General features: G+C 48.6%; 3 protein-coding genes across 6 annotated transcripts in view; 1 reads left to right on the top strand and 2 right to left on the bottom strand.

Moving 5' to 3' along the window:
- Nucleotides 1–1,308: 1,308 nt before the first annotated feature.
- On the top strand, nt 1,309–5,065 carry ZBTB25 (zinc finger and BTB domain containing 25). Of its 4 annotated transcripts, none has more exons than XM_042871453.1 (3): nt 1,309–1,353; nt 1,775–1,954; nt 3,487–5,065. In XM_042871453.1, exons 2-3 carry the CDS (start codon nt 1,782–1,784, stop codon nt 4,616–4,618), a joined length of 1,305 nt encoding a protein of 434 aa, XP_042727387.1. In that variant the 5' UTR covers nt 1,309–1,353; nt 1,775–1,781; the 3' UTR covers nt 4,619–5,065. The 4 variants fall into 4 exon arrangements, with proteins under 4 accessions (XP_042727387.1, XP_042727410.1, XP_042727401.1 ...); XM_042871476.1 differs by lacking the exon at nt 1,309–1,353 and adding an exon at nt 1,368–1,382; XM_042871467.1 differs by lacking the exon at nt 1,309–1,353 and adding an exon at nt 1,485–1,577.
- Nucleotides 5,066–12,125: 7,060 nt separating this feature from the next.
- AKAP5 (A-kinase anchoring protein 5) lies at nt 12,126–16,336 on the bottom strand. The gene is made up of 2 exons (XM_042867574.1): nt 16,308–16,336; nt 12,126–15,268 (listed from the first exon to the last, which is right to left on the bottom strand). Exon 2 carries the CDS (start codon nt 14,710–14,712, stop codon nt 12,886–12,888), a length of 1,827 nt encoding a protein of 608 aa, XP_042723508.1. The 5' UTR covers nt 14,713–15,268; nt 16,308–16,336; the 3' UTR covers nt 12,126–12,885.
- A 2,777-nt stretch (nt 16,337–19,113) lies between these two features.
- MTHFD1 (methylenetetrahydrofolate dehydrogenase, cyclohydrolase and formyltetrahydrofolate synthetase 1) overlaps nt 19,114–27,899 on the bottom strand; it is a 38,944-nt gene continuing 30,158 nt past the window's right edge. Inside the window, exons 23-28 of the mRNA XM_042865539.1 lie at nt 27,506–27,606; nt 26,387–26,564; nt 25,630–25,737; nt 24,344–24,496; nt 20,319–20,444; nt 19,114–20,153 (exon numbers count right to left, since the gene is read on the bottom strand). Of these exons, the coding sequence (XP_042721473.1) occupies nt 20,355–20,444; nt 24,344–24,496; nt 25,630–25,737; nt 26,387–26,564; nt 27,506–27,606 (630 nt within the window). The 3' untranslated portion in view covers nt 19,114–20,153; nt 20,319–20,354. The remainder of the gene's footprint in view (nt 20,154–20,318; nt 20,445–24,343; nt 24,497–25,629; nt 25,738–26,386; nt 26,565–27,505; nt 27,607–27,899) is intronic.

Consider the following 27,899-nt stretch of genomic DNA (forward strand, 5'->3'; position numbering starts at 1 on the left):
AACGGCAGCAAAAGACTTGATTACAGATTTGAAAATGCCACAAGCTACAAATGTAGCAATCAAATGTACGTATGCATATAAATAACCCTCCCTAACATCCACTTTATTGACATTCACCCCTGTTCTGATAGCCATGATGACGCCATCGTAACAGTTATGACATCACAATAGCCATGGTGACATCACAATAGCTGCAATGACATCACAATAGCCATGGTGACATCACAATAGCTGCAATGACATCACAATAGCTGCAATGACATCACAATAGCCATGATGACATACAATAGCTATGATGACATCCTGGTGTGGGCCATGGCACTTTGTACCCCTGGAGCCCCATTGACTGTTTTTATAGTAAAATCTCATTCCTCATCATTGCTCCCATGGTTTTGGCTCTGGTTTCTCTGGAGCTCCTCAATGCCATCTTTGGGCCAGGGTCAACCTAGATAACATGTAAATAATTAATCATTTAAATAAATAACCTGCTGTCTGCAAACAGCCCCTCACTCGGTACACAGGTTAATAAATATGTCACATAACACAGGAGCGGAGCACAGAACCTTGAGCTCCCACTGCTAACCTGAGGGAAGAAAAGCAGCGAGTGGTACTGACAGGGGCAGTGGGATTGGAGCACCACTAAACTGCAGTCTGGCTACAGATGTGGGAAGATGGCCCCGAGCCCAGTGAGCTTTGTGTGTAAATAAGAGAAATAAGGCATGGAATGCTGGAAAAAGGAATATTTGTGGGCACAGCGGGACGAGCAGAGAGCACTGCATGGAGCACTCGCCGTCCCACAGGCACCTCTGGAAGCAGTCCTGTATCTGCTGCTACTGGGGCAGTATTTGCCCTAAAGGCTTCAGATTTGGCCCAATTAAAAATCACCATTCCAACGAGCAGCAAAATATCAACGGGAAACCAGATATGATCTGAAAAACGTGACACCACGGAGGGAAGTGCAACAAATGTGTGAAGCTGCACGAAACCCCCACGAAGAAAGCACAGCAGCGGTGATTCCCACTGCCATTTTCAGTAATAAATATATGAAGCCCAATCCCTCAGGCACCAAATCAACCCGGGGCAGCGGCCCCTCCATCACACGCGACGAGGGGGAGAAGTTTTGCGCGGTATTTGCGCCATCGCCGCGTGGACGGAGGTTCAGCGCCGCGCCGCGACCGCGCAACCTCCGCGCAGCCGCCTCCCTCAGTTTTTCCACGCGTGGGCTGCCCGGCACGGCACGGCTCGGCACGGCCCAGCCCGGCGGCAGGAAGCGCGGGGGGAGCTGCGCCCACCCCATCCGCCGCGCAGGGAGCGGGCGGAGCCGCGCAGGGTCGGGGCAGCGCTTCCGCGGGGGTAAGCGGTGCGGAGCGGCTGCGCGGGGGGTGCGGCGAGCGGCTCCTCCCGGCCCTCGTGCCCCGGCTGCGATATTCGGGGGAGGGGGGAACAATAGCGCGTATCGGCGTGTATTTGCAGAAGGGGCCGGCGGGCGCGGGGCGGCTGGGCGCAGCACAGTGAGGGCTTTGTGGGGCGGCACAGGCTGCCCTCTGTGCGCTTCCCCGCGCCGGGTGCGGTCTGCGGTGAGCGACGGCGCTTTGACGCGTTGTTAAAGTTGGCACCTGCGCGGCTCTCGGTGCTGTGGTCTTCGCTGTGCGTGAGAGAGGGAGGGGGTGGTGGGGAAATTACTGAAGCTGGGCGCAGCGGGAGGAGGCTCTGGGGCTGTGCTGTGCGCTTGACGGGACTTGGTGCTGGGACAAACCTCCTGCCCTCCTCACAGACACGCCATGGACATGGCCGGCCACAGTCTGCTCCTGCTCCAGCAGCTGAACATGCAGCGGGAGTTCGGCTTCCTGTGCGACTGCACAGTTGCCATTGGAGATGTTTACTTCAAAGCCCACAGAGCGGTGCTCGCTGCTTTCTCAAACTATTTTAAGATGATATTTATCCATCAGACAAGGTAAGGATGTGCAGATCTCTTCCTATCTCCTTACTGCTCTCCTCGGCTTTCTGCTTTTTCCTCTTTCTAAAGGAGTTGCAATCTAAAAGAGCGCAAGTGGGGATGTTATGTGGCCTGAGATTGTTTCCTAACCTGGCCCGCATCTCAGTTCCTGCACAGCCTTCCCAGCATCAGCGCTGCCATGGCCTCAGGAATTGCCCCAGCCAAGGAGAAAGCTGATCCTGTGGGGCTCAGGCAGTTTTCTGGCTCAGCTGGATTCCTCCTGACAGGATCTGTGGGCTCAAGGCAGTCAAGGAGCCATGGCCTTATCTCTTTGCTGCACTTCAGAAGTCAGCAGATAAGGGCCAGCACTGTGAGCATCCACTTATTCCAATCTCCTGTCTGGATGTTTCACTCGACTGAGCCCAGGGCGGTTCTGCAGGTATAGGGATGTTGGCTTTGAGCCCTAACCTCTGAACTGCAGCGATGGATTAATCCTCTCTCTGTTCTCCCTCCTGCCCATGGCAGTGAGCTCCTGGCCTCCAGCACCTGCCCAGGAAAATCATCAGAGAATCACCGGGGTTGGAAGGGATCTCTGGATATCCCCCAGCCCAGCCCCCTGCTAAAGCAGTTCCTGATTGTAGGTTGCACAAGAAAGCATCCAGGTGGTTTTGAATACCTGCAGAGAAGGTGACTACATCACCTCCCTGGGCGGCCTGTTCCAGCGCTCTGCCACCCTCACAGTAAATAAATTTTTCCTCATGTTCAAATGGAACTTCCAGTTTGTGCCCATTGCCCTTGTCCTGTCACTGGGCACCACCAAAAAAAGCCTGGCCCCATCCACTTGACTCCTGCCCTTTAGGTATTTATAAGCCTTGATAAGATCCCCTCTCAGTCTCCTCTCCTGCATGCTGAACAGCCCCAGGGCTCTCAGCTTTTCCCATAGGGGCAATGCTGCAGGCCCTGATCCTTGGCCATCCACACACAGCCATTGCTTGGAAGTGAGACGACAAGCGAACTTCTGTAGCAGTAGGTGTTGTTTGCTGACACTTAGGTGCAAAGCTTGTAAAGATTACATGGCAGTGGCGGCTGGATTTATTACCTGAGCACACAAACACTCTGTGCCTCCTTAGGGTGGCACACATGGCTAGGAGCCGTCGTAGGTGGGGCAGACAGAGGCCAGCTGTGCTCACAGTTCTTCACCGCGGCTCTGTGTGCTGTCGTTGCAATCACCCAGATACACAGAATCATAGAATCCTTTGAGTTGAAAGAAACCCTTAAAAGCCAGCTGGTCCAACTCCCCTGCAACAAACAGGACACCTACAGCACCATCAGGTGCTCAGAGCCCCGTCCGTACACAAACACGTGTGAGCACTGCTGTGCATACCACGCTCCTTCAGGCCTTGGCAAGGAGCACTGGCCGTCATGGACCTGCAGCCAGGCAGCAGCGCCGGCATTCTGCAAGCCAATGACGGTGCAGATGAATGGGCAGATAATGGGTCAGGGCTGTAATTTGGAGTCAACGATGTGCTTAATCACCTGTCTTGTTTCAGTGAGTGCATAAAGATTCAGCCTGCAGACATCCAGCCGGACATTTTCAGCTACCTCCTGCACATCATGTACACCGGGAAGGGCCCAAAGCAGGCGGTCAGCCAGAGCCGGCTGGAGGAGGGCATCCGCTTCCTGCACGCCGACCACCTTTCCCACCTCGCTGTCGAGATGAACCAGGCCTTCCCCTCAGAGGCCGTGCAGTCCTCAAATCTCTATGGAATCCAGATCTCCACTGCACACAAAGCAGCAAAGGAGCGGCCAGGCGCCAAGGAGACGCTGGGCAGCGTGGGGGGCCGGCCTTCTGCCCCAGCTGAGCACCCGCAGCTGCAGCTCTCCCTCGCCATCGGTCTGGACGACAGCAGCCGTGAGCAGCCAGGCCCGCATCCCACAGCCCAGCCCGCAGCGCTGGCCAGGCCAGCAGAGGAGGTGCCCAAGCTTTCTGTTTCCATCAAGCAGGAGAAATGTGAGACTGAGCCCGTGGTGTCCCAGAGCTGCAGCCCTCCTTCCCCGGACAGAGCAAACCCCATCCTTGCCAAGGCCAGCCTCAGGGTGCACCTGTGTCACTACTGCGGGGAGCGCTTTGACTCGCGGGCCGGGCTGCGGGAGCACCTGCACACCCATGTTTCAGGCTCACTGCCGTTCGGTGTGCCAGCCTCCATCCTGGAGAGCGGTGGGCTCGGCGAGGTGCAGCCCCTGACGGAGGGCAGGGAGAGCGGGCAGCGCCTCGGAGCCTTCCTCCTCAGGGAGGATGAGAACCCGCTGGAACATGCGGGCTGTGGTGAGCTTGAGCCCCTGCAGATCGGGCAGCTCTCCCTCATCTCCAAGGACCACGAGCCGGTGGAGCTGAACTGTAACTTTTCCTTCTCGAGAAAGAGAAAACTGGGCTGCACTGTCTGCGGCCGCACGTTTTTCCGGAAGAGCCAGCTGCTGGAGCACATGTACGCACACCGGGGGAAGCAGCTCAAGCACGGCCGCAGCCCACGGCTGGAGAGTCCCCTCACCCCAAGGTTCCGGCCCTACAGTGACAGTGATGGCGTGGGGAAGAGTTCCAGCTTGTCCCAAGATCACTTGGATGAGTGTTTACTGGAGTCTGATCTCATCCAGGAAAGCGTGGATACGATCCTGGTAGAGTAGTTCTCCCTGTGCAGCCTTTGGACACTGATTAGGGGCATTTTCTGTGCACTGAGCTGCCAGATCTGACTGTTGTCCTCAGCCAGAGTTGCCCTCTCACTGAGCTAGCTGTGAAGAATGGTGTGTTTGGTTTGTGTGTTTACTTTTTTACCTCTCTAACTTTTAAACTCAAGCTAATTCAACTCTTAAGTCTTTGAAGCCTCCATGTGACTCGGTTACATTTTCATAGATGTGAACTTGTTCTTGCCCTGCTTTACTGGAGTTCGTGTTGTGTCGCTGGGTGTGAGGTTTACACATCCCCTAATACACGGAGTGGCGTCAAGGGCTGTTTGTGGCCCATAAAGTTGTTCTTCTGGTTCTAGATTGAGGGAAATGTAGAGGGAAATATATACATTGTTCTTCCCCAATAGTTTGGTTTTAATTAAAATAAATGAGGAGATAGGTCCCAAAGTTTGTGTTTATAACTGCAGTTAATAAATCTCTGCATAAATGCACGTGGGAGCCATAAGGCTCATCTTTTCAAGGGAATTGGTGGCAACCTTGACTTCAACAGGCCCTAGAGTCCTCATCAAATGAATTGCTAACATTTATTTGCATATTGCTTGCATAACTAGGAGTTGGACTTGACGATCCTTTTGGGTCCCTTCTGACTTGGGATATTCTGTGATTCTACTCTGAGATGTGCTTAAGGGCTTCGCATGGGTTTTTTCCTGTTCCTCCCTCCTCAACTGCTGCTGCATGAACAAGACATGCATTGATGCCTCTCTGTGGTCAGCTCCCATTCCTGGGCCTTCTGAGCTCTGAGGGATGGGAGCTGTGAGGGAACGTCCACTCACGGAGCTTCTGAGTAACACGTCCTGACCAAAGTCTTTACAGGCCTAAACAGCTCGCAAGGCTTTGCTAGGAGATAGTCATAGAATCATTCAGGTTGGAAAAGACCACTGAAATCATTTAGTCCAACCATCAACCCGTATCAACCCACCCATACCATGCCCATGAACCACATCCCTCAGTGCTACATGTCTATGGTCCTTAAACAAATACATACCATGCTATTCTCTGCTTGTGGAGCCCTTACCTAATTCCTTACCTAAGATGGTAAGATGTAGACTTTGCCTTTCATTACTCAATTTCTGAAGCCCAAGAGGGGGTTTAAAATTGTACACATTCCTCTGGTGTTTTATCCCTCAGTAGTTTTCCACCAGAGATACCCGTGCTTCCCACCAGCTGGGCTCCAATCCATCCCATCTCAACATTGCTGTACTTATGGCACTGAGATTCCTCCTGCAGTGAGAAGCTGAGGCCTGGTGAGCTGCTCCAGTAACCCCAAACCCCATTACTCATTACACATCCCCCAGCCCCTGCGGAATTGAGTCATTGTATAGGAAAGGAGGTTTTGAACAATGGTGAGAATTGTTTGCTGTCAACGTGCCCGGTCCACATCTCTTTGCAGCCAGGACCCTCGAGCTGTCATCTCATTCTGGAGTAGGATCTGGAATGAAACCACTGCTGCATTTAGAGCCCGTGGAGGCCATTGTGAGGGTGGCTGCTGGGCAGGGGAGCTGAGCTCTGCAAGGGATGGAGCGGCCGCCAAGTTGTGTTTTAAGACAAAGGAGGAAAACAAGCAGGCCCTGAGCTTGCATGGATGCTGAGTTGCTCTGCCCACTGTGTGCCTGTCGGGTGTTCGTCTTGCTCTGGTGGGGCTGCAGCTGGGCTGGGTGGAAAAAGAGGTTTTGTTGAGCAAACAACAAAACCCTCCCAACAAGCAGACTCTCAGGGCCAGCTGCTTGCATACTGGGTCCCTGAAGTTCAGTGGGATGGCTAAAAAATGGAGTGCTGTGACAATTCTCTATTCAGGTTCATGTGTTTGCTTCCAGGAGCACAAAGGGGAATCTGCTGGGTAGAGAGAGAGCTGTGGGAGGGAAGTTGAAGCTGCAGAAGTGAGCTGAAAATGACAGTTTTTAGACAGTTGAGCAGTCCATGGGCACTTGGTGACCTCAGCGAGATCTCTAACTCATCTGAACTCATCTGTGTTGAGAGTCAGTGGCCCTTGATGTATTTGCAAGTCCTGCCGAGATCAGCAGGACAGATAAACCCATGGTGGGGATGCTTTGAACACAGTGTAGTCAACAAAGGGCTCAGTATCGGGGACAACAGGAAATGTTGGTTTGGTTTTGGCCATTAAAGGCAGCTTCAATGAAGGCGGTGAGCTGGGCCAGAAGCGATGTCCATCCGTGCGTCAGCTGTGGTTTGTGCACACCTATTGCAGGAGCACCTCTGTAACACTACAGCTCCATCTCAGGCAGCACTGTGCTCAGCACATCTCTGATATTCCTTACCATTCCTCCCCCTTTTAGGGTGTGCTTTGGTTCATCTTTGTGGCACTGAACATCTGTGACATCAAACGTCGGTGAAAGGCATTTTCTCATCATTTGCAATAGAAGAAGAAATGTATTTTCAGCATTTTTCTTCTGAGTGTTAAAGCGCTGTTACAATTAAAGCAGCAGAAGAAGCTGGAGAGACAGAACTGCACGCTGCAACCTCCCCTTGCAGGCATCGCTTGCTCTCAGCCTTAGAAAATCATAGAAAATCATTTGGAAGGCAGCTCCATCTTCTAAGCAAGAACAGTAGCTGCTCCTGGGCACATAGGAAGAGGTTTTACCCTTGTATGTAGAACACACTTGGGCTATTGTATACTCAACTCTGAGGCAGGGCATGCTGGAAAAATCTGCCTGATATGTACAGCCAGGAAAAATGAAAGCTTTGTCCCTGTGTGCAGGATAATGATCCTGGTAATTCCTTTCTGTTGCCTGTGATTGATCAATCAGTGCACATGGGCTTAGGTAAACAAAGGCTGAACATGTTGCCCAGAGAAGTGGTGGGTGCTCTGCCCCTGCAGACACCCAAGGTCAGGCTGGACAGGGCTCTGAGCACCTAATGGAGCTGTGGAGCTCTGTTCTTTGCAGGGGAGGTTGGACCAGATGGCCTTTAAGAGCTCCTTCCAACTTGAACGGTTATATCATTCTGTGACTCTAAAGACCTGGAGTGATGCTTGGAGGCTTGTAAAAGCTCTGTGGACGCCAAAGCTTTGATGAAGCAGGAGCATGAGAGGTCCTCGGCTATGGCCAATGAAAGGGCATTGTCTATGGCCTCATGCACTGCAGGTGAGTGCTCAGCCCAGTCCCAAAGCATTAGTGCAGAGTGCTCCTCCAGTGCCCATTAGCCCTGGGGATGCCATCAAGTGCAGTGAGACATCATTTCCGTGGGTAATTGAATGCTGTTGACCAGCGCATGCTGCACAACTTCCACATCATGGAATTGTTTGAGTTGGAAGGGACCCTTAGAGGTCATCTGGTCTGACCCCCCTTCAATGAACACCTAGAGTCGGGGGGGGGATGCTGGCTGCCAGGAGGTGACGCAGGCTCTCTCTGCTCCTTTATTCCAAGCAGAACAACAACAATAACCTCCAGCCTTCAGCTCGGTGGGCTGCCCACACAGTGCCTTGCAGCAGGGCCACAGGGCACTGGGACACAGCCCCCGCACTGACAGCAGGAAGCACATTGTAAACTCGGAGCACTGAACGTGAGAATGGAAATAAACCGTGAAACGCCGCTCTCATGAGCTTGCTGGAAAGAGCATTAATACTGGTAATGAATAGTTCTTAAATATGATGGAGGTGGAAGGCGTAAATTGAGTGCAGGCAAAGCTTTCAGAACTGTAGTGAAAACCATCAGCACATGCAATTCAATCTTATTTCCCATTTCATTTCCATGTTCCATAAGCAGGCACAGGCTTCGGGCCATTGGCTCCCAGTGGCCCAGGAGGAGGTTCATCCTCAGCTCATCACGTCCCTCCCACAGGCAGCAGCCAGCAGCACGATGTGACACACCACCGAGCTCAGCTCCAGCTTTGCTGCTGGGTAAGGAGCTGACAGGCTTCTCTTCTCTGCTCCTGCCAAAAAGAAGCTCTCTGTGTGGGCGTCCTGGCGGTCCAGCACTAGGAGAAGCTATTCTGAGCAAAGAAAACTGGGGAGGAAAAGACGAATGAAGCCCTAAATGGCACGCCAGTTAGGTATTTACAGTTGGAGCAATGTCAGGACTGAATTCCTTGAAATGCAATCACAGCACATGTGGGATTTGCATGTTTCATTAAGAAACAGTAATGACGCAGCTTCAAAGGCAGCCTAATAGCGGAAACTCTTGCATGAAATATTCTGACCCAGACACCTCCGCCCTCAAAACAAAGGTGCAGCACAGCACAGCACCTCGGTGCCTCAGTTCCAGCCGAGCTAAATCGTCCTGGTGAAGCCATGCAGCTGCTGCCGAGGTCAAACTTATGGGGTGATGGGGGCTGTACCCAGCTCTAGTGGGGCATGATGCCTTCATCTCACTCATTTGAGTTACAAAAGGGTTTTTCTTGGTGTCTCTCCCTTTTGTATCCAGCGTGTTTGTCAATTTGTATGTTATAACAGCAGTTTGTAAATGGTGGCTGGGGGGTATTTTTCACTGACATCCACTTCCAAGCTGAATGGACTTTGAGTTTGTTGCAGAACAGCCACACTGTTAGCAAAGAACTGTGTTTTCCACAGCGAGCTGCAAAAAGAAATGTGACAATGGTGCCTCCCAAAAATGCTGATCTATACTGTTCCTTAAATAACCATACAAGCAATAACATCCTCTGATTAGTTAAACAAAAACACATTTAATGTAAAGATTTTATCTGGCTGCAAATTAAATACTTCATTATTGTAATACCACCCAACAAGAGCTAACAAGAACCGTTTCTCTGGGAAACAAAACTGCAGATGTAAAAGAACATTAAAGAAATTATTTAAATCAATCTGTTCCCTTGGAGCGTTTCATTATTTTGAGTTACAGATGTGGAAGTCCTCTATGTGGAGGATGAGCGATAGGAGGGCTTTGCTGGTCCACCAGCAGGGTCCCACTTCCACCCATCACTTCCAAGCACAGAATTCCCATGTACTACACGAGCTTGCCCAGTTTATTTTGGGCACCTATGACAAAACTCTTGAATTTTCCTGTGATGTAAGCACACGTATGAAAACATCCATCATTTATGCAGGGAAAGCATCAATTCCAGTGCTGGGTTCCCACTTGCTGTAGTCCCTCCAGCAGCAGATTGGGCCTCACTGCACACTGCAGTGCCCCCTGGGCAAAGCAGAGGCAGGGGACTTGTTGAACAGCAAGCTGAGCAATAGCTGCCAAAAGGAGTGCAGGAAACAGCTGGGAAAGAAAGCAGCAGTGCAGACCGGGGGGTGAGCAGGAGAGCAAATTAATTAATTGCGATGCAGCTACAAAGTAACACTTCCATATCCGAGCAGGGCAGCAGAGTGACGAGGAGGCAGATGGCCCAGAGGCAATCCCAACCAGCCAGAGCAGGCCCAGACTATGCACTGTGCCCATTTCTTACAGTCGTGAGGAGGAAACAGTCCTGAACCTTCTCTGGTGCTCTTGTGCAGCCAAGCAGCCTCGTGCTTCTCAGAATGGTTCTGCTCCAAAAGTGTACGGGTCCTGTGATTCATTAACGTCCAATTCTCTCATCGTAATGGGGGAGCAGAGAAACTTAATGAAATCATTAACAGGCATTAGAAGTCTGTGTTTTGTTCTGCAAACCTGAAAGAATAATCAGTGTTAATGCTATTTAAAATGTACATTTTTTTCAACTTTTTAATATGCTGTAAAGTGCCTCAAGTCATTAGGAGCCTCATACACAGGGAGCTTGGGCTCTGCAGTCTGTTCCACTGGCAAAGCAGCTCATCCAATGGGGGGATTCAATTGCTGGGCTGCTCTTCTGAGCCAGATGAGATCTGGAGTCCTTCACAAATACCTGCTGGAGTCTGGGGGCTTTCAGGAATCTGTGAGTGGAAAAGACAGGGCAGCAACCAGAAGGAAACCTTATTTAAGAAAAAAAAACGCAGGAAGAATGAGTCTTAAAACATTTCAGGTCTATTAACGTGAAGGCTTCTACTCACCAGATGGCCATCTGGAAATGCTGCACATTACTGGATGGCACATCAGCTCAGGTACAAAATCTCTATGCCCAGTTAATTACAAGTCAAGAAAACAAGAGGTACACTCAACTTTAATGAACTAATTGCAAGTTACATGTATGAGTGGAACAGAGGGAAAACAGCTATGAAAAGGATGCAAACACAGCCCTGGGTACAGAGCAGCTGTCAGTCCTGCAGGCTCTGGGCTGGACCCACACAATGCTGCTCTTCTCTCCCCATTGCAAGGAGTGCCTCCTCCTGCAATGTACTGTTTTGTTTTGATGTAGCATTAAATCCTCCCCAAACTGCTCAGCACATGGAGACAAGAGCCTGGCCATGCCCGGGGGTTTTGGCATCTCCTGCTGAGAACCCAGAGGTGCCCCTGCAGCCAAGGCATGGAGATGCTGCAGCCATTCCATCGGCACCAACCCATCCCAGTGCCCACACAGCCCAGGGCACAGCTCCAGCACAAGCACAGCTCTTTCCAGGTGCTGCAGCAGCTCCAAAGCCATACACAGTCCTGAAAAAGCCCCTTTCAAAATGATGGCAAAATGCCTGAAAGGAACAATAGGAAGTGCAGAGCCATTAATATACACGCTGAATTATTGATCACGTTAAATAAATTCACAGGAAAAAAAAAATGTCAGTCTGATTTTTTCCAAATTTAACGTGCACAGAAAGACACCATGGCACTCACTGCTGGTGCTTCTCTCGCAGCAGCACAGATCCTTTCTCAAAGTTCAAAACACGGTTGTGCACTGGGTTCTTGGAGTATTGTCAGCCCTGGTGTTCTTACAGCGCAGAGCAGAAAACCTCTGTGTCGCCACTGTGGTCACTGAGCAGTTGCCAGGGGAGGCGGCTATTTCTGTACAGGCTGAGAATGGGGCAGGAGAACTTTCTCAGCAGAAAAGGCAGACTTTCACGCAGCAGTGTGTAAATCCCAACAGCACAGCTGCAATCCTAAATTATCAAAAGGCCCCTTTCTTCCAGAGGGCTGGCAGTGAGAGGCGATGTGGACCCGCATGCACCACGTGTGTGCACACGCTGCATGCACACCTCCTTAACAGAGCAGTTTGTATTTTTCTGACAGCAGTTGGCCTGTCTGGGTGTTTTGTGGCAGTGTCCCCAGCCCTCGTGTCTGGGTTTTCCCTGAGGACTTTGGTGAGATGGCTCCGGTGTTCAGGGTGCGTTTTGGACTGGCCACCACGGAGCCAGCTGGGATTTCTGCAGGGGGTCTCTGCGAAGTGAAGGGATGGATGGACACATAGACACACCCAGCGTCCAAATCCCCTCCCAGCCTGGAGCAATTCCATGGCCTGCAGCACATCCTTGCTACCATGCTATTTCAACACCGAGGCAAGAGTTGACTGCATGCAGCACACTGCTATTTATATGACATGCCATACATTAATAACAAAAGAAAACAAAAACATCATATCCAAGGGAAGTTTCACTGTGGCAGACAAAAGAAGGCAAGGCCAGGGGCTCCCTGTGGCCAGCATGCTCCAGCCTGGCCCTCATCACTACACCATGGGGAGGCCTGTACTTAGCAGTGCAATGGGCCCCAGCAGACAAAGCGAGGGCATGCTCTTGGTGTTTGTGCAGCCTGAAGTCAGCAAGGAGACCTGATGCTGCACTGCAGTGGGATGGATGATACACAGGCTGCTTCTGACAAGGGAATAGGCCGGAGGAGTAGGCTGGGGCCTTAGGCTGGCCAAACTGTGCTGCTCACTGCATTCGCTCAGTTCTACCTAATGGGACTTCAGACCACGGTTTCCTATACCTCCGAATGCAGTGCTAACTGCTTGGCATCGATGCCACTGACTGCACATCTCAGCCCCTTCTCCCTCCCTTGTACCCACTGAGCAAACCTCCAGCTGTGCTCAACGCTCACTGAACCGAACCCAGTGGCAGGAGGTTTCCCGCTGCCTGCGGAGCCTCCTCCTAAAAGCACATTAACGTTTAAACCACTAACAGCAGGGAAGTCTGGAATGGAAGACAGCAGAAACACGGCCTCAACATAAAGATGCTAGTAAATGAAAACACCACAACACTTGCACTTTCCTGCAGCCAGGCCGAGTGCACTCGCTGTGCTCAGCACGGCCCGTCCCATGCCCCAGCACCAGCTTCATACACGTGAACACACACACAACTTCACAGGCATGCAGAGTTAACTAAGCAGTGGCCTCCAGAGTCCTCTTGCTTCCCTCCTCAGGCCAAAGTAGCTTGGAATCACCCTAATCTGGGGGCATCATCACCCTCACAGAAAACTGTTGTGTTTATTCTGTTCCAAAGCCATCTCGTTGACCAGCTGCTCTATGGATGACTGGATGGCCGCCTTCACAAGGGAAGACGCCGTTTCTATGAGGAGCAACTCGTACTGATCTGAAGTCCTGTGCTCCTTCTCGCCCAGACCTTTCTCTTCCACCACAGCATCACTGCCAGCCCCAGGGCCTTCTTTTTGACCAAAATCAAAGCTCCCACTGGATTTTTTATTCCCTTTTTGCTTCTTGTGGTGTAAAACCGGGGATGGCTCATAGGCCTGGTCAGAATCGGTGTCGTCAGAGTCCACGGCTTCAGTGATGGTGATGACGATACCAACGCTGGTGCCCATGTTGACTTCAGGTTTCTCCTGATGGCTGGAGCTGCTCTGCACACTCATTGCATCATCCTTAGACACCGATGGACTGAAATCCATCGTGGTCTCCTCAGATTTGCACTCCTTGGGGAGATCAGTGTTCCTCTCCGACTCATCCCTTTCAGGAAGCTCCTTGCAGATTGTGGCTATTTCCTGCACCTCGGTGATTTCAGGGGTGCCATTGGGTTGATCTGTGGAAACCGGTGCTTCAGGAGTGACTTCCCTCTCTTCCACTTGGGCTGCAGATTGACTCCCCTCAGGCAGCTTTTCCTGCACAGGTTCATTGACAGGCTCCAAACTGGTTATTTCTGACTGAGCGATGCACTCTGCATGTTCATCCACTTCTGGTCTGGCCTCTCCCGAGGACTCACTCCTCCCATTGGCATTGGCACCTTCTGCTGATATGCCCTGGTCCTCTGCAGGCAGCGGGCTTAGGGCTTCAGCCTTGTCACAGGGCTCTGCTGTGGCCATGTCCTCTGCAGGCTGCAGGCTTAGGGCTACAGCACTGCCACAGGGCTCTGCTGGGGCCACATCTTCTGCAGAGAGTGGGCTGAGGGACTCAGCCTTGTCACAGGGCTCTGCTGTGGCTGAGTTTTGTGCAGGGAGCAGGCTATGGGATTTGGCATTGTCACAGGGCTCTGCTGGGGCCATGTCCTCTGCAGCGAGTGGGCTGAGGGACTCAGCCTTGTCACAGGGCTCTGCTGGGGCCGAATTTTGTGCAGGGAGCAGGCTATGGGATTTGGCCTTGTCACAGGGCTCTGCTGGGGCCATGTCCTCTGCAAGGAGGGGGCTGACGGACTCAGCCTTGTTGCAGGGCTCTGCTGGGGCCATGTCCTCTGCAGGGAGCAGACTGAGAGTCTCAGCCTTGTTGCAGGGCTCTGCTGGGGCCATGTCCTCCAGCTCTTCAATGGCTTTATTCAAAATGCCCATCACTTCGTTTGCTTGAACGCTGTCCTCTGACTCCTCCACCACCTCTGAAGGGCTGGGCTTTTTCTTGCCTCTCAAGAAGCGCACACAGGGCATCTTCACCCCTGTGCTGGCCTTTTTCCTTGGAAGACCTTGTGCACAGCTGTCCTCCACATCCATCTCTAGCTGCACCTGGGAATCAGAAGACACCTTCTTCCGTGAAGAGGATTTCTGCCCTCTCCGAGGTTTTGTGAGACTTTTGAGAGCTGCCCAGGCTCCTCTGGAGGGTCGCAATCGAGCAGAAGCTTTTGCCTCCCCTGGGTCTGTGCTGATGCATTGATTTTTCTCCTCCGAGGCTCCAGAAGCTCCCGCACATGCATCCTTAGCTGTCAGCCCCTTCTTACAGGACTTCTTCCGCTTCTTAAAACAGAGCATGGAGGGTTTTTCTGCCTGTTCTTCCAATGGGGGACATGGTGTCCCCACGCTAGGAGTCTCCAGCTCGCTCGGGTTCTCCATTTGTATCTCCTTAGCAGCCTTTGCCATATTTGCACCTCTCCTTCGTCTGTGTATTGACTTTCTTGATTAATGCATAAAAGCTGCAGAAATGCTCAAATGGCTTTTTCCCTAAATTGTCCTCAAAACAACAGTAGTTGCTTCTTAACAAGCAGGCGTGGCAATGTGCAGAGCTGTTCCAATGAAGCTATTGCATTCACTTCATAATTCCCATTGCATCTTCTTACTCTCCTTATTGCCTCTCCAAGGAGTCCTAGGCAGACTTGAAGAACCAGTCACTCTCACCTCTGAGATACCCCACTTCAGGTCGTGCTCCTTTAACAGTACACCATTGAATGGACAGTCCGACCTCAGTTTTACTCCCCCAAAGGATGACAAGTCAAGCCAAGAGTTAACAACTTTTATTCAGCCCATGGACAGTACGACGGGAGCAAGGAACTTGCTTGAAGCAACGTGGAGGCAGTGAGTGGAGGTGTTCTGCCCCCCAGTGCCAATCAGCTGCTGCTGTGCCTTGGATTCTGATCAGCTCCTGACACGGGTTGAGTGAAGTTTGCCTCTGATCGTGCTTGATTCTCCCAGCTCTGACCTGCAACACAGTGAACAAGTGGTAAGAAGCGCAGAGCAAAAATCAAAGGATTGAGAAGTAATTCTGAGCAGAGTATTTCAGCCTGGGATGCAGACAAGGGACAGAAAAGCAATTCTACCTCTGGATACCAATATCCAAAGGCAAAATACAGCCACTATTATGCCAACTTAGTGCTGTTCCAACACAGAAAACACTACTTTGCATGGCAGAAGTGGCTGTATTTTTTTCTAATTGCTCATATTATGACAAATCTATATTACTCACACAAGCATATATTTCCTGCTCCTACACTTGGCTCCATCTTCCCCCACCACTTTCTTCTCACACTTTGCAGCCCGGGAAATCACACCCCGAGACCGCCGATATTTTTATTTTTTAATGCACCAACTGACAAAATGCAAAACGCCGAATACAAGAGGAGGAATACAAAAGCGAAATCACACGGCAAGAAAGAAGCACATCTACGCTACATGCACGCCTCCCATGGCAACCTCAATTAACAGCACACGCGTCCATCAGCGCTGTCACCCTTGCAAAAATCAAAGGCACAAAGGGAACGTTTGGGAAAGGAAGGAGCGCGCTGCAGCCCAACTTCTCGCGGCCGTCCGGCGCTTCCCGGAGCTCTCCGGGCGCAGCAGAGCCGCGTGGCGGCGCCGTCCGGCTCGGGGCTGCAGCTGCCGCTCCCGGGGGCGCTGGAGGCTCCGAGGCTCCGCGCTACCGGAGGGGCTGCAGCCCGCAGCGCACGTTGCGTTCCGTTCGCTGCTTCCGAAGCGGAAAATGCGCTCGGCAGCCACGTGGGAAAGACGAAGCCCGGCGCCCTGAGCGCACCCCAGCTCTGGAGCCCGCGTCCCGACGAGTCTGGGGGCGCTTCGTGGGCATCGGCAAGGAGACCGCGAGCCGCCGAGCGCCGCCGCTCCTCCCGCCCGCAGCCCCCCAGAAGAGACGCGCGGGCTCCCGAACTCGGGGTGCCGCCCCCTTCCAACCCTCCCCTCTTCCGTGTCCCCGCTCCCCATCCCCGCGGGTCCCCTCGGCACCTCACCTGCGGCGCGGCCCGAACGCGGCTCTGCGCGGCCCCTGCGCGGCTGCGCTGCCGCCGCCTCCCGCCGCAGCCGCGCCCCCCGGGCCGGCGGGGAGGGCGCTGCCGGCAGCCCCCCGCCTCCCGCCCCCCCGCCGCGCAGCCCCTCCGCTCACGCAGCCTCCCCGCGGCGGAGCGGCGGCCCTCCCCACCCCGGCTCGGCATCCTGCCCCGTTCGCGGAGCACCGTCCCTCGCCACCATCCTTCCCCGCGCAGGGCGCGCGGCAGCAGCAGCAGATGCACAACGGGAGAAGTCAAGAGGATCCTCCCGAAGGCTGAGCCGCGGTTCGCGGCTTGAATGCCGGCTGCGAGCGGAAACGCAGCCGGGAGGAAGAGACGGCGGGGATCCGCGGATCAGGTACAGCGTGCGATGGGAGTTCTGCTCCTGGCAGCGGTTTTTCTGCCGCCTGAAACCTGTCACTGTAGGTCACTGCAGGAGCCGCAGCTTTACTGCGGGGTTAAGGGCAGCCGGGGCCCGGATTTAAGCATAACCTCAGCCGAAACACCTGACAAGGCGCCTCAGTCATAGGGGTCTTTCTTTCCTTCACATTTGCCAAAATCTGTCTTTAAAACTGCATCCATAGCTGTTATGATTGATGGGAGAGCCTCCAGGAAATGACTACAGGTGCTGCTGAAGAACCACATGAAGCCATGGTTGGAGCTGCCTCGACGTCCCCATTCATACCAACGGGGAGCTCAGCGATGCCCACTCATGTCGTAAGGATATTAATTGCTTCGCAGCGTGTTGGCACGTTGCAATGCAGGCCATGGAGCATACGTCGAGCCTGCAAGTGGCTTCCAGTGGAGGCCATCCTTAAAAAGAATACACGCGGCCTCCTCCCTCCCTAAAAAGGGGAGAAATTGTGTTCTTTTGGCTGAAATCTCAGCCTAGAGACAGAAGCACACATCAGGCAACCACAAGGAACCGTCATTTCAAAAGCTCCCTAACGAGACGTGTTTGCTGGCATTCATTCATTATAATAACTTGCATTTGGTAACTGCTCCTCTCTGGAGGGTAGGCAGTGGGTTCTAATTAGGGTACAGTTCTCCATGAGAGCTAAGCACAGGCCATCAGCATGAGGCCATTTCCCCTCATTTCAGGTGGAGAGGGGATGCAGGCAGCAGTAACGTGCGCTACCTCCAGCGTCAGCTCCAATCCGTCCCTCTGAAATCACCTTGCACAGAACTCAATTATTCCGTTGCTCCATGGGAGGACAGTAATAGCAAGGAGTATGGCACACAGGAGATAGATAACGGGGCAGAAGGTGGATAAGATTGAAAAAATCTGTATTGTTTCCTAGCAATGTGATGTGTGGCTCTCATCACGGCACAACTCAGGGAATGGCCATCACAGCAGCCAAGGATCTGGGCTCACATGTCGCCCACAGAGAACGTACCTCACTTAATTGATTTTTTGCTCCAGGCAACAGGAAGGGAAGACAACCTTCCAGTTGTCATCTAGAAGAGATTAAGCATTCTTTGTGTCCTAGGTGATGGGTCAAGTACGGGACTGCCAAATGAGCTAAGAAACCAACAACCCACCAAACCTATTGATGAATCAGCGCTGCAAGTAGGGACAGTGGGAATACACTTCCCACAACACTTGAAGCACATTGTAGAAAAGCATTTGCCACTCATCTCTGAAGATGCTTGGGGCTATTTTTTCACTATTTGCTGCCGGCCCTTAGGCTCTGCTGTCAGCAGCCCCCCACTGTTCAGCAAATTCACATCCGGTTTCTGTGGCTGTGCCATGGTGTTGCCTCACTGAATGCTGTGGACTAGTGACCTCCTGAACCATCTTCTCTCAACCGCATGTCTACAATCTCATGCTTAACTAAAAGGAGGCTAATCTTAGCATAAATTATCACTTATCCCATCTTTCATAAGCATAAAATGAAGATGGAACACAGAGCGCTTGCAGGAAAGCAGCGCAACAGGGAAGCCTCTGCAAGATGAGAGAATGAGGATTAACTGTAGGAACTGACAGCAGCCTTGGCAGCATCAGCTGTAGCAATCTGCTGCAAGGAAAGGCTCCGCCAAGGTGCTGCAGGTAGACTTCCAGCCAGGCCTTCATGGTGATGCAGCAACAGGGCACGCTCTTCCTGACCCCATGCAGGTGGCCTTTTTGTGCTCTGTGAAAGCTGTCTCCAGCAACTTCTCAGCCAAATACCATCGAGAAGAAAATCTGAGGAGGCAGTGAGCATATCTCAAGTGTGCTTACGACAATTTAAATTATTCTGTCTTTGCTTCTGTGACAACTAGGTAATTTTTATATAATTATTCTCCCCTACTGAATAACTTGCTCTCTCTATACTTAGTATCTGTATACTACAGATGCATCCTTACATTGGTGCACACCTACACCACAACTCTCCCAGTTCTCACCAAAATCAGAATGCTTTCAGATTCAGTTTGGATGCAAGCAGATGGGCCTTGCAAGTCTATGAAGAAAGGAGAAGCCAAAAATATTCAGCTGTGAGCAGGGCAGTCAAACTTAATAAAGCTAGCATCTTAATTCAGATCTTCTGCAGTCAACTGCAAGTAAACTCAATCCACTGAATAATTCAGGCAGTTTATTTCCTATAGATGACACACGCCATCCAGGAAAGGAAAAAAGACAAAACACACACACGGTGGTGCATTGCAGGCAACTTATTCCTGCAATGATCACTTACAGTTGTCAATACTGGGACTGCTGCATTACTCAGTTAATCACAGAAATAAGTTCTACTTTATTAATCTCAGCACGTGCATTAAAACCCAAAAAGCATTTGAAGTTTTTACCCTTTATTTGTATTAGTTAAAAATTTGGCAGAAACTCTATTTCTGTTACAAAATGATTTCTGGCCTTTTTTCTAGCCTACTACAAATGACTCAATCACTGCTCACGTGGCTTCTGTTCACCCAAAAGGTACCATAGAAAACAAGGCTTCTCAATGGCCTAACTGTACTTATTGCTGAGCAAAACATGGTTCAAAGGACACTTTTGGCAGAAGCCATGGCTACAGCCCAGAGAGGTCTCAACAGACCCGACACTCAGAAGTTCTGTTTCCAGTGGTAAGAATTACAGCAGTCACAGCTGGGCTTTCTAAAAGAGAAATCTGGCATGGCTCAGGTGTCTGCAGGGGTAATTCACAGCAGAAGCCAGGGTGAGCACTCCTGCTAAGAAATGACAAAAGGATTCTTCCTTGTTCCCGCTTTTAAAAGAAACTGGTGTGATTTCAAAGCACAGCAAATCCTCCCATAGTGTGAGAAATGGGATACAGAATTCAGGATGACAAGTAGGAATATTATAATAGCGTGTGAGACCTCCCAAGATAATCTATGCCTACTGTTAAGACAGCCAGGTCCCAAGACTGTTTCAAACAGCTCCAGCTGTAGGGTTTTTAATTACTAAAATCTCACCGAATCAAGGTGAGATCGTATAAAGGTATCTTTTCTCCTTTGTGTGCTCACTGTCTTAGTTAAAGTTTGTCCTTTAGCTGGCTGGACTTGATGATCCTGAAAGTCTTTTCCAACTGAAATGATTCTGTGGTTCTAAGAGATCACTAAACACAAGCTTCTGTATTTTGCTCGAGCTACAGTTATGAAGCAGGAAGGTTGTACAGGAAATATACTTTATATACTTAGTTTCAACTAGCTTGGAAAACAGTACTTTAAGAATTATTACTGATTAAAAATAAGTCTTCTATCCTTTAGCACTCTTCTTTTCACTTCTTGCACTGTATTCTCAGTCATATCTTGTTTTGACTTCAAAAAAGATCAGTGAATAGTTTCATTTACATGACTCATCAGGTGTTCTTCTGGGAGCTAAAAAGAAAAATAAATTTAATTATTATTAAACAGCACTGAAGGCAACTTTCAGGCTGAAATATATAATCATGTTATTTGGAAACACATGGCATAATACGAAATTGGCTTGGTTCCATTATCTCAAATTGAGAAATCAAGCCCAAATATTGGAAGCATTCTAACCTGAAGGTGACACCTAGCTTTGGTCACAAATTCTTTTCAGAAGAGCCCATTCACTTCTCCTGTCACTGTGTCCAAGTCGATATCATAAAAGCTGGGTCTTGTAGGAAGTCCTGGCATAGTGCTCATCTGGGTAACAAAAATGATAAACCATTAGGATGGAAGCAGCATAAATGAACAGAAGATATAACACTTATTCTGTGCTGGGAACCGTGTCAGCAACAGCCCATGCAGCACCTCAGTTATGAACATACTAGCTGGGTGGTGGTCAGACACCATTCTGAAGTGTATCACAAGAACCAGGAACTCCTAATTTAGCAGAATGAACCAGTTCTGCCCAAGCTGTAACGAGCACTCAAGCACCAAGCTGATGGATCAACCGTTACATGAGTGCTGCTGCAGGGAGACACGAACTGCTTGTGGCAGCTTCCTGGCTCCCGAAACGAGGACGCACGTTTAAATACAGCTTTGCTGATTGCAAAGTCCCAGCTGATTAAAACTCTCTAAAATTTTTGAACTGTTATAATTAGCAGTAATTATTGTTGACATGAGAGGTTTTAAAACAAACAGACAACCCCTCCCCCCAAACAAAAACCCTATTATGTATGAATATTTTGCTTTCATGAGCAATATAGAAACAGAAATGGTGAGGCCTGTTTTCCTGACTGAGCCATTCTGTGGCACACAAGTCAGAATGGCTGTGCAGCAGGAGGACTGAAGGTAGCAGAACAGCTGCCTACTCTGCACCCGCCTCAGGCCAGGCCTTTCAAGTCAGCCCCACTGCTGAAACCCACTTTCAGAGCTGCAAAAAGCAAAGCCAACAGGGACTACACTTGGCCTGATTTACTAATGCAGATGACAACTTGGTTCCATAACTCAGTGTTTAGCCCAGCAGCACACGCAGATTAGCATGGATGCTTTATGAAGGTGGACAACTTGTGACCAGGCTTGACAGCTTGTGTCAGTGGTCATTTACCCCATAAACAAAAATTCAGTGTTTCACTTCACATCTACATCACCCAGCCTTGTCTTTCACAACCAGTAATTCTTATGCCTGTCTCCACTAGATTAAAGACCTCCTTAGAAACCTGGTGTTTTCTCCCTGCATACGTATTTTGCACACTAATCAAATCTGGGTAATAAGCTCAGCAGCAAGGTTAAGCATTTGCTGCAGTTCTCAAAACTGTTCTGGGAGCTTTTGGAATCCCACCTCATTTTCTTAAGCTATTACAAGTGCTAACTGCAGTCCCACATGTACCATACCACTGCAAGAAGTACGTGCTTTGTAAGAGGTAAAAGTCACTTCAATCATACCCTTTGTAATGACTGCTACATCTGCACCAGCTTTTTGTCATAGCTGCTGCTTTCCAGGACAGGGAAGAGCAGATCTCAGATATGGCTCTCATTCCTTTTGTCTTTATGTATGAATATTTTTTGCTTTCATGAGCAAAGTATTACAAGATCTGAAGCGTCTGGAAGCGTTTTTCAGTTCTCACCACATTCCCTGCCACTGTTGTGCAGCACAAGAAAGCACCTCTTTATGTATGTATCTCTGGAGAATCGCAGAGCTTTGTGGGTCTCCACCTACATGTCCAGAGGGCCACAGCAAGAGCTGAGAGCGACAGTCACTACAACAGGAGTTGCTGTGCTGATAAATACAGGCCTGATGCAACCCTTCTTGCCACTGGTGTTTTGAAAGGATTGGTCAGTTTTCCTGCTCTCCTTCCCATAGGGCAGCCCACAGAGGCTACTCTGTTGTCTATTACCTAAAGGCAAACTCTGCGCTGAATTTTTATGTGCTACAGGGTTGATTTCCTTTCAGGCTATGAATTTTCTGCACAAATGTCCATGATGCTTAATGCACTCGATTATTTTCAGAGCTAGGGAAACGAAGCTCCTCCTCCTCTCTTTCATTCACATGCTGGAAAAGAATGCAGGGCAATTCTCACTATTTGCATGAAAAAATTAGATCACTCAGATTATCTGTTCCCCTACGAAGTTTAAATAAAACCAATACCAACTAGAATATATTATTTATAGCATTTGCACAACTTCCAGAAGAAATGCCATGTAAGACATCGAAAGAGATGAATCAATAATTTGTTTTCAGTTCTCCAGTGGCACAATATAAGAAGGAAATCCAACCAGTTTGAGTTCAAACTGCTTCATTTTCATTACCATTTCATGCTCAGAGTTAAATCTAGACGATCCTTGTATTTCCTTTTATATCTCAAAGTATTTCATTCAAGTACAACAGCTTCAACTCCGAGCCAGAAAGGAAAAAACCCAAAACTCAGAGGCTGAGAAAACTGAAGTGTGGCATAACTTCTCAATTAACTTCAGATAACAAGATTAACACACTGGTGATTAGTTTCACCTCAAATGTCACACAACTTCTGCAGAGAGCTCCATGTTTGCTGTGTTTTCAGCTCACAGTTCAATGGCTGCCCAAAAATTACTCTGAGGCTAGCACATACCCTGTTGAATGGGTTGAAAATGATGATCTGATTCAAAATGGGCTGCTTCTTAAAAGGACATCCCTTTCCTGGCCTAGTAGGCACCACAGAAGAGAGATCTTCATGTCCCCACCTGGAGGGCTTACTGTTAATTCCAGCAAGGTTAACATCATGATTAACTGCATGCCCAAGTCAACGTTACAGATCTGTGAAAGGAGCAGGAAGGAAACTCCAGCTTCATAGAAAATGAAGACATTAAAAAAGGAGAGAAAACTTCAGCTTTAATGTCTGTAATCATCTTTTGTCTGTCTCATTACTTCTGTGTACTCTTTCCTTCTGCAGTACTTAAAAAAATATATTAAAAATGATCACTGTTTGGATTAAATCTTAGCTTGCAAAAAAAGTCACTACCAGGAACGAGCACGCTGTCTTTCACTGCATCCCAGAACACACAGCACTCTTTGAAAAGAAGGATGCGCCAGACTTCAATCAGGATGTGGTTATTTTATTTTTGTTGGGGTAATCTGGAAACCCTTACCTGGCTCTCTGAGGGCTAGTGTTTGAAGGAGGAAAGGAAACAACTCTAAATCAACAAATTTCAGCATCTCAACCATATGACACTAACAGTTTTGAAAGAGAGATTATTAAGACAAACATTGCCATGAAGGCTTCAATAAAAAAAAAAAAAAGGTGGAGACCCAAAAATAGTGAGAAAGACAGAACTGCTTGCTCCAACTGCTCCATCTCCTGCAATAACCTAAGAAGTTACTTAACATTTTCCCAGAATAGATTCCTCAGATAAGATTTCCAGTGGAGCCTTTCATCCTAACATTCTTTCTTTAGAGACAAAGCTGAACATTAGTTCATTTTGCAGGTAGCTCCTCTTTCTGCCAGCCCATTCATATCAAAGCTATGCCAGAATCCTGCTTCCATTGTAGCTACTCTGTTAGTTCTCAGCTGATGTGACAATCATCTCAAAGAACAGAAAATAAGAACTCAAGGGCACAGTGAAATAAATTGTTGGAATTGATGCAGTCCAAACAGCAAACAGATGATCAGCAAAACAATGAGAAAATAATGGAAGGGAAGACTGACAAACAATAAACAGTACAGATCAGCTTTGCTTTGGAGCTGTCTCATCAAAAGTTATTTGCTTTGAAAGCTGTGGAAAAGTTTAGTTCTACGCTTTCTGCTGGTGCGCAGAGATTTCAGCTGCAATACTGCAAAGTGCATCAGGAATTCCAAGTCCCAGGGGCATCAGGCAGGCCCCTCTGTCAGCCTGCTGTTCCCACAATTCATTATGTGCAGAGTTCTCCCTTTTCCTGCATTCCAAGAAGACTGAGATGTGGCACATGGAGAGTACACCGGGGGCTTGCTAAATGTTCAAATGCTCACATGGTTTATTTTAGCTCCCCTCTTCCATCTGAAAAAAAACTTACAAAGGGCATCTGGACAACTAAAACGTCATTTACAGATGATAAGAGCTCTTCTCATTGGAGATACCTTTCATAACTGGCTGTACATGGAGTGTTATTCTCACCCCACAGCTGAGGGTTTTACTCACTCACTCACCGTTCCAACCAGTGGGTACAGGAACCCAGCACCAACACTGGCCCGAATGTCTCGGATTGGCAGAATAAAGCCTGTAGGTGCTCCTTTCTGTTCAGGGTCGTGAGACAATGATAAGTGAGTTTTAGCCATGCAGATTGGCAGGTTTCCAAAGCCCTGGGCATGACAATGAAAAAGAAAAGAGAAAGAGGACAGAAGTAAGTGAAAAAACAGTAACCATTCCTGTATGCAAAAATTACAGCTCTATTTTACCTCAATGCATTATCCTCAGTGTTACCAGGTAATTTTAATGCAATTTCTTCGCCCTATCTGATCCATTGACCATTCTGCATCCTCGTTCTTTCTCTCTTCCTACTATTACAGGAAGAATAACTATGGATCCCCGCACGTCCAACTGAGGAAAAGGTTAATGGTATGGAAGCATTATGGAAGTGCTGGATATCTAGATAGCTAGCTTACTTTCTACTCTCTTCCCAAAATGTTAATTCAAACAGCTCAGAACTAAGGTGCTCACAGAGCTGAAGTGGGTTAATGAGAAGTATTTGATCAATATAATTGCATGTTGTGAGGAAGAAGCAATTACACAGCTATGGTATTTTAATAGAACTGTAAAGGAATTTACAAGAAATACAAAAAACAAGAAATGACATATGCCAGCAGTACATGAAATCCAGAAGTAAAACTGTTCAAGCACACTAAACAAAGTATGGACAATTCTCACCTTGCCTTCCTCTACACAACCCATTACAAACCTTCATTAATGCAGAAGGTATCTGAAAAGCAGGTAAATTTACAAGAACGTCATGTTCAAGAAGAAAAAATGTGGCTGTGACTGCCCAAAATCTATATGGGTTTAAAAACTGATTGGACAACTCAGTGGGACATGACAAAAAATAAACCAAACAGCAATAACAAAAACCAGAGACTATTTAGCACCAGTCTGACCATTTGTAGTTCCACAATTCCCAAACTGTTAAACTGGGGAGTGCAGAAAGTATACATGGGAGAACATAGAGAGATTACTGAATCTGCTTTCCACTTTTTTCCCCTACACATTATTAGAGAAGTATTACTGAGACAGATCAGTTCTGTTGTCTGCACTAAAAGCCAGGGCCACTTTCTCCTTTCCCACAATACCTTCTCATCCTCCTCTGCCATGGCAGCATCCAGTGAGCCCTGGACACACGTTGGGTGATGATCCCCTATTATATGCAGTTTGAACATCACTTCAATATGATTATTTTAAAATGAAAACACCACTGGGTATCAGGTGACAGGGAAGAACTAACCTGCTTAGTGTACACAGCGACTTTCTCCTGTGCTTCTGGAAGCAGCTCAATGTCACTTGCCCCATAGATCTGCTGTGCAATAATTCTGATTTTATCTACAACAGGGAGCTAGAAAAAAAGACAGGCAGGTGAGCACAGCCTAGGCACTTTCAGGCCACAACATGGTAACTAACAGTGACTCTGAGTCACCATCAAATTTGTCTAAGTACAAAGTCACTAGAAATACACACACACACTCTTCCACCTGACCTGTACTGTAAAACTGTAAGACTTATTTCCAGAGAAAGAAACAAGTTAGAAATGGACATTTCATTTGCTGTTCCACAGCCTATTATATTCTCATAGGGAGCACCATGCACACCCAGAAATCCTCGAGTAAGGTAACAAGTTTGATGACAGTTGTACCAGTCTTGTCATTCTGACAAGAATGCATGTCACAGGCCAAAGAATAAACTTCTCCCTGCCCTGGAACATGTCTGTCTGTCACAGCAGTAACCTGTTTGCCATTTCATGTTGTGTCAGAGCAGCATCTTCCACTATTGAAAGTAAACTATATTTCATTTAGTAGTCAAAACAACAGGAAGTAACAAACTAGATATTTGAGACCCGTGGAGTAAACGTTATATTCCAGAAGCCATTTCTTCTCAGGTTCTCTGAGCAGACTTTTAGGCAACTTTCAGTCAACTAAGCCATGCCAACTAATCTCCAACTTATTTAAAAAAAAAAAAAGTACCTCTGTAATCATGCAAGCTCTTACCTCTACATTATAGAGGAACCTGAAGTTGCTGGGTGCCTGTGATGCTCTCTGAACAGCCTGAGCCAATGCAACAGCTCCTTTACCACCCTCTGCCCAGTGAGTGCACTCCACAGCATCGAATGCTCCTGCTTCTTTTGCCAGTTGTACTAGAAGAGCCAGTTCAGCCTTTGTATCTGTCCTGTAAAGAAAAAGTTTGTGTATTTGTATCAGAACGTACGCACAGTAAATGAATGGTTTGTTCTACCCTTCTCTCATTCTTGTCAACAGAAGTTAAATGCTGGAATCACAGGATCCAGCCATCAGGAAGCCATATCTATTGAGGAGTTATCTGCCACAAGGCTGCTCCACCTTGGTGAAGGATGCCACGCAAAGACAAACAGCGAGCAAGATCTTGGCCTGGAACTGTATGCACAAACCCAAGACTGCCAGCAACAGTTCTCCAGACTTTGTGCTTGTACCAATAACACAACTCTTGTTTTCAGATGAGAACTCAAAAAGGCATTAGTACTTGCTGATTTGATGCTAAGATGTTCTATATCATATGCACACTATGCTAAAAACCGTAGTTTCTCTAAAACAGCTAATACACATTCACTTCAGATGAACAATCCTCAGCTGGCTACTCTGCTTCAACTGGCATCAGCTTTAACACAGCAGTTCAAAGCCCTTCAGCCTGTATAAAGAAAGACCACACACAGAATCTGCTTCCTCTGTAGTACAACATGCAGAGCCTTAAATGCTTCTTGGTTTGGCATGATTCCATACTGCAGACCACTGAATGCAATGTGGTCTCCAGCACAGGCACCTCACCATCTGTTATGAGCTTAGACTCCATATTGTCACAGGCACCTTTTGTCTACAGAACTTAGCCAGTTCGGCTGTAAGCAGTGGCACATCAGTCATCGATCACAAGATCCTTAGCTAAACTAAACTAGAGGATGCATTTGAAATGACTGAGCAGAGCTCCACTATTTATTCAGTATCTTCAAGCACTGCAGAATGCTGCTTTCTGCAAACAACATGTTGACAGTGCTGAAAACAAGACAGCGTGTTAAATGTAGCATAAAAAGTGCCACCATTTTATTCTCATGCATCAGTTCCACAGCCCAGCTCACTTACTTGAAAGCATTGACAGCCACTACTACTGGGACACCGAACAGCTGAGCGTTCTGGATTTGTTTGCTTAGGTTACTGCAACCTTTTGCCAACAGCTGAAGATTCTGTAAAATAAAAAAAAAAAAAGAATAAAAAAAAAGAGAGCAAACAGAACATAGATTTTATGAGAGACAGTGAAACCTTTGCTCCAAATCCACTGCATCCATAGCTCATTATTTAAGTGCCAAAACAGGAACGGAAACCACAAAAGCAAAATTTCAGAGCTGCTTTCTGAACACTTAGGACCAGTGCATGGTCTTGCATGGAAAACAGGAAAAGGAATGAATGTTTCTAATAACTTTGTAGCTGAAGATGAAAATCAAGGTAGGAGAAACCACGATCATTTTTTGTTATTAAG

The sequence above is a fragment of the Lagopus leucura genome, unplaced genomic scaffold, assembly GCF_019238085.1.
Source record: "Lagopus leucura isolate 7727_CA_CO unplaced genomic scaffold, USGS_WTPT01 Super-Scaffold_1, whole genome shotgun sequence".
Lineage (NCBI taxonomy): Eukaryota > Metazoa > Chordata > Aves > Galliformes > Phasianidae > Lagopus > Lagopus leucura.

Excerpts from the sequence above, each read along its gene's own strand:
- ZBTB25 (XM_042871453.1), top strand. The coding sequence starts at position 1,782 with ATGGACATGGCCGGCCACAGTCTGCTCCTGCTCCAGCAGCTGAACATG. Across the intron at positions 1,955-3,486 it reads ATATTTATCCATCAGACAAG|TGAGTGCATAAAGATTCAGC; the intron begins GTAAGGATGTGC and ends GTCTTGTTTCAG.
- AKAP5 (XM_042867574.1), bottom strand. The coding sequence starts at position 14,712 with ATGGCAAAGGCTGCTAAGGAGATACAAATGGAGAACCCGAGCGAGCTG.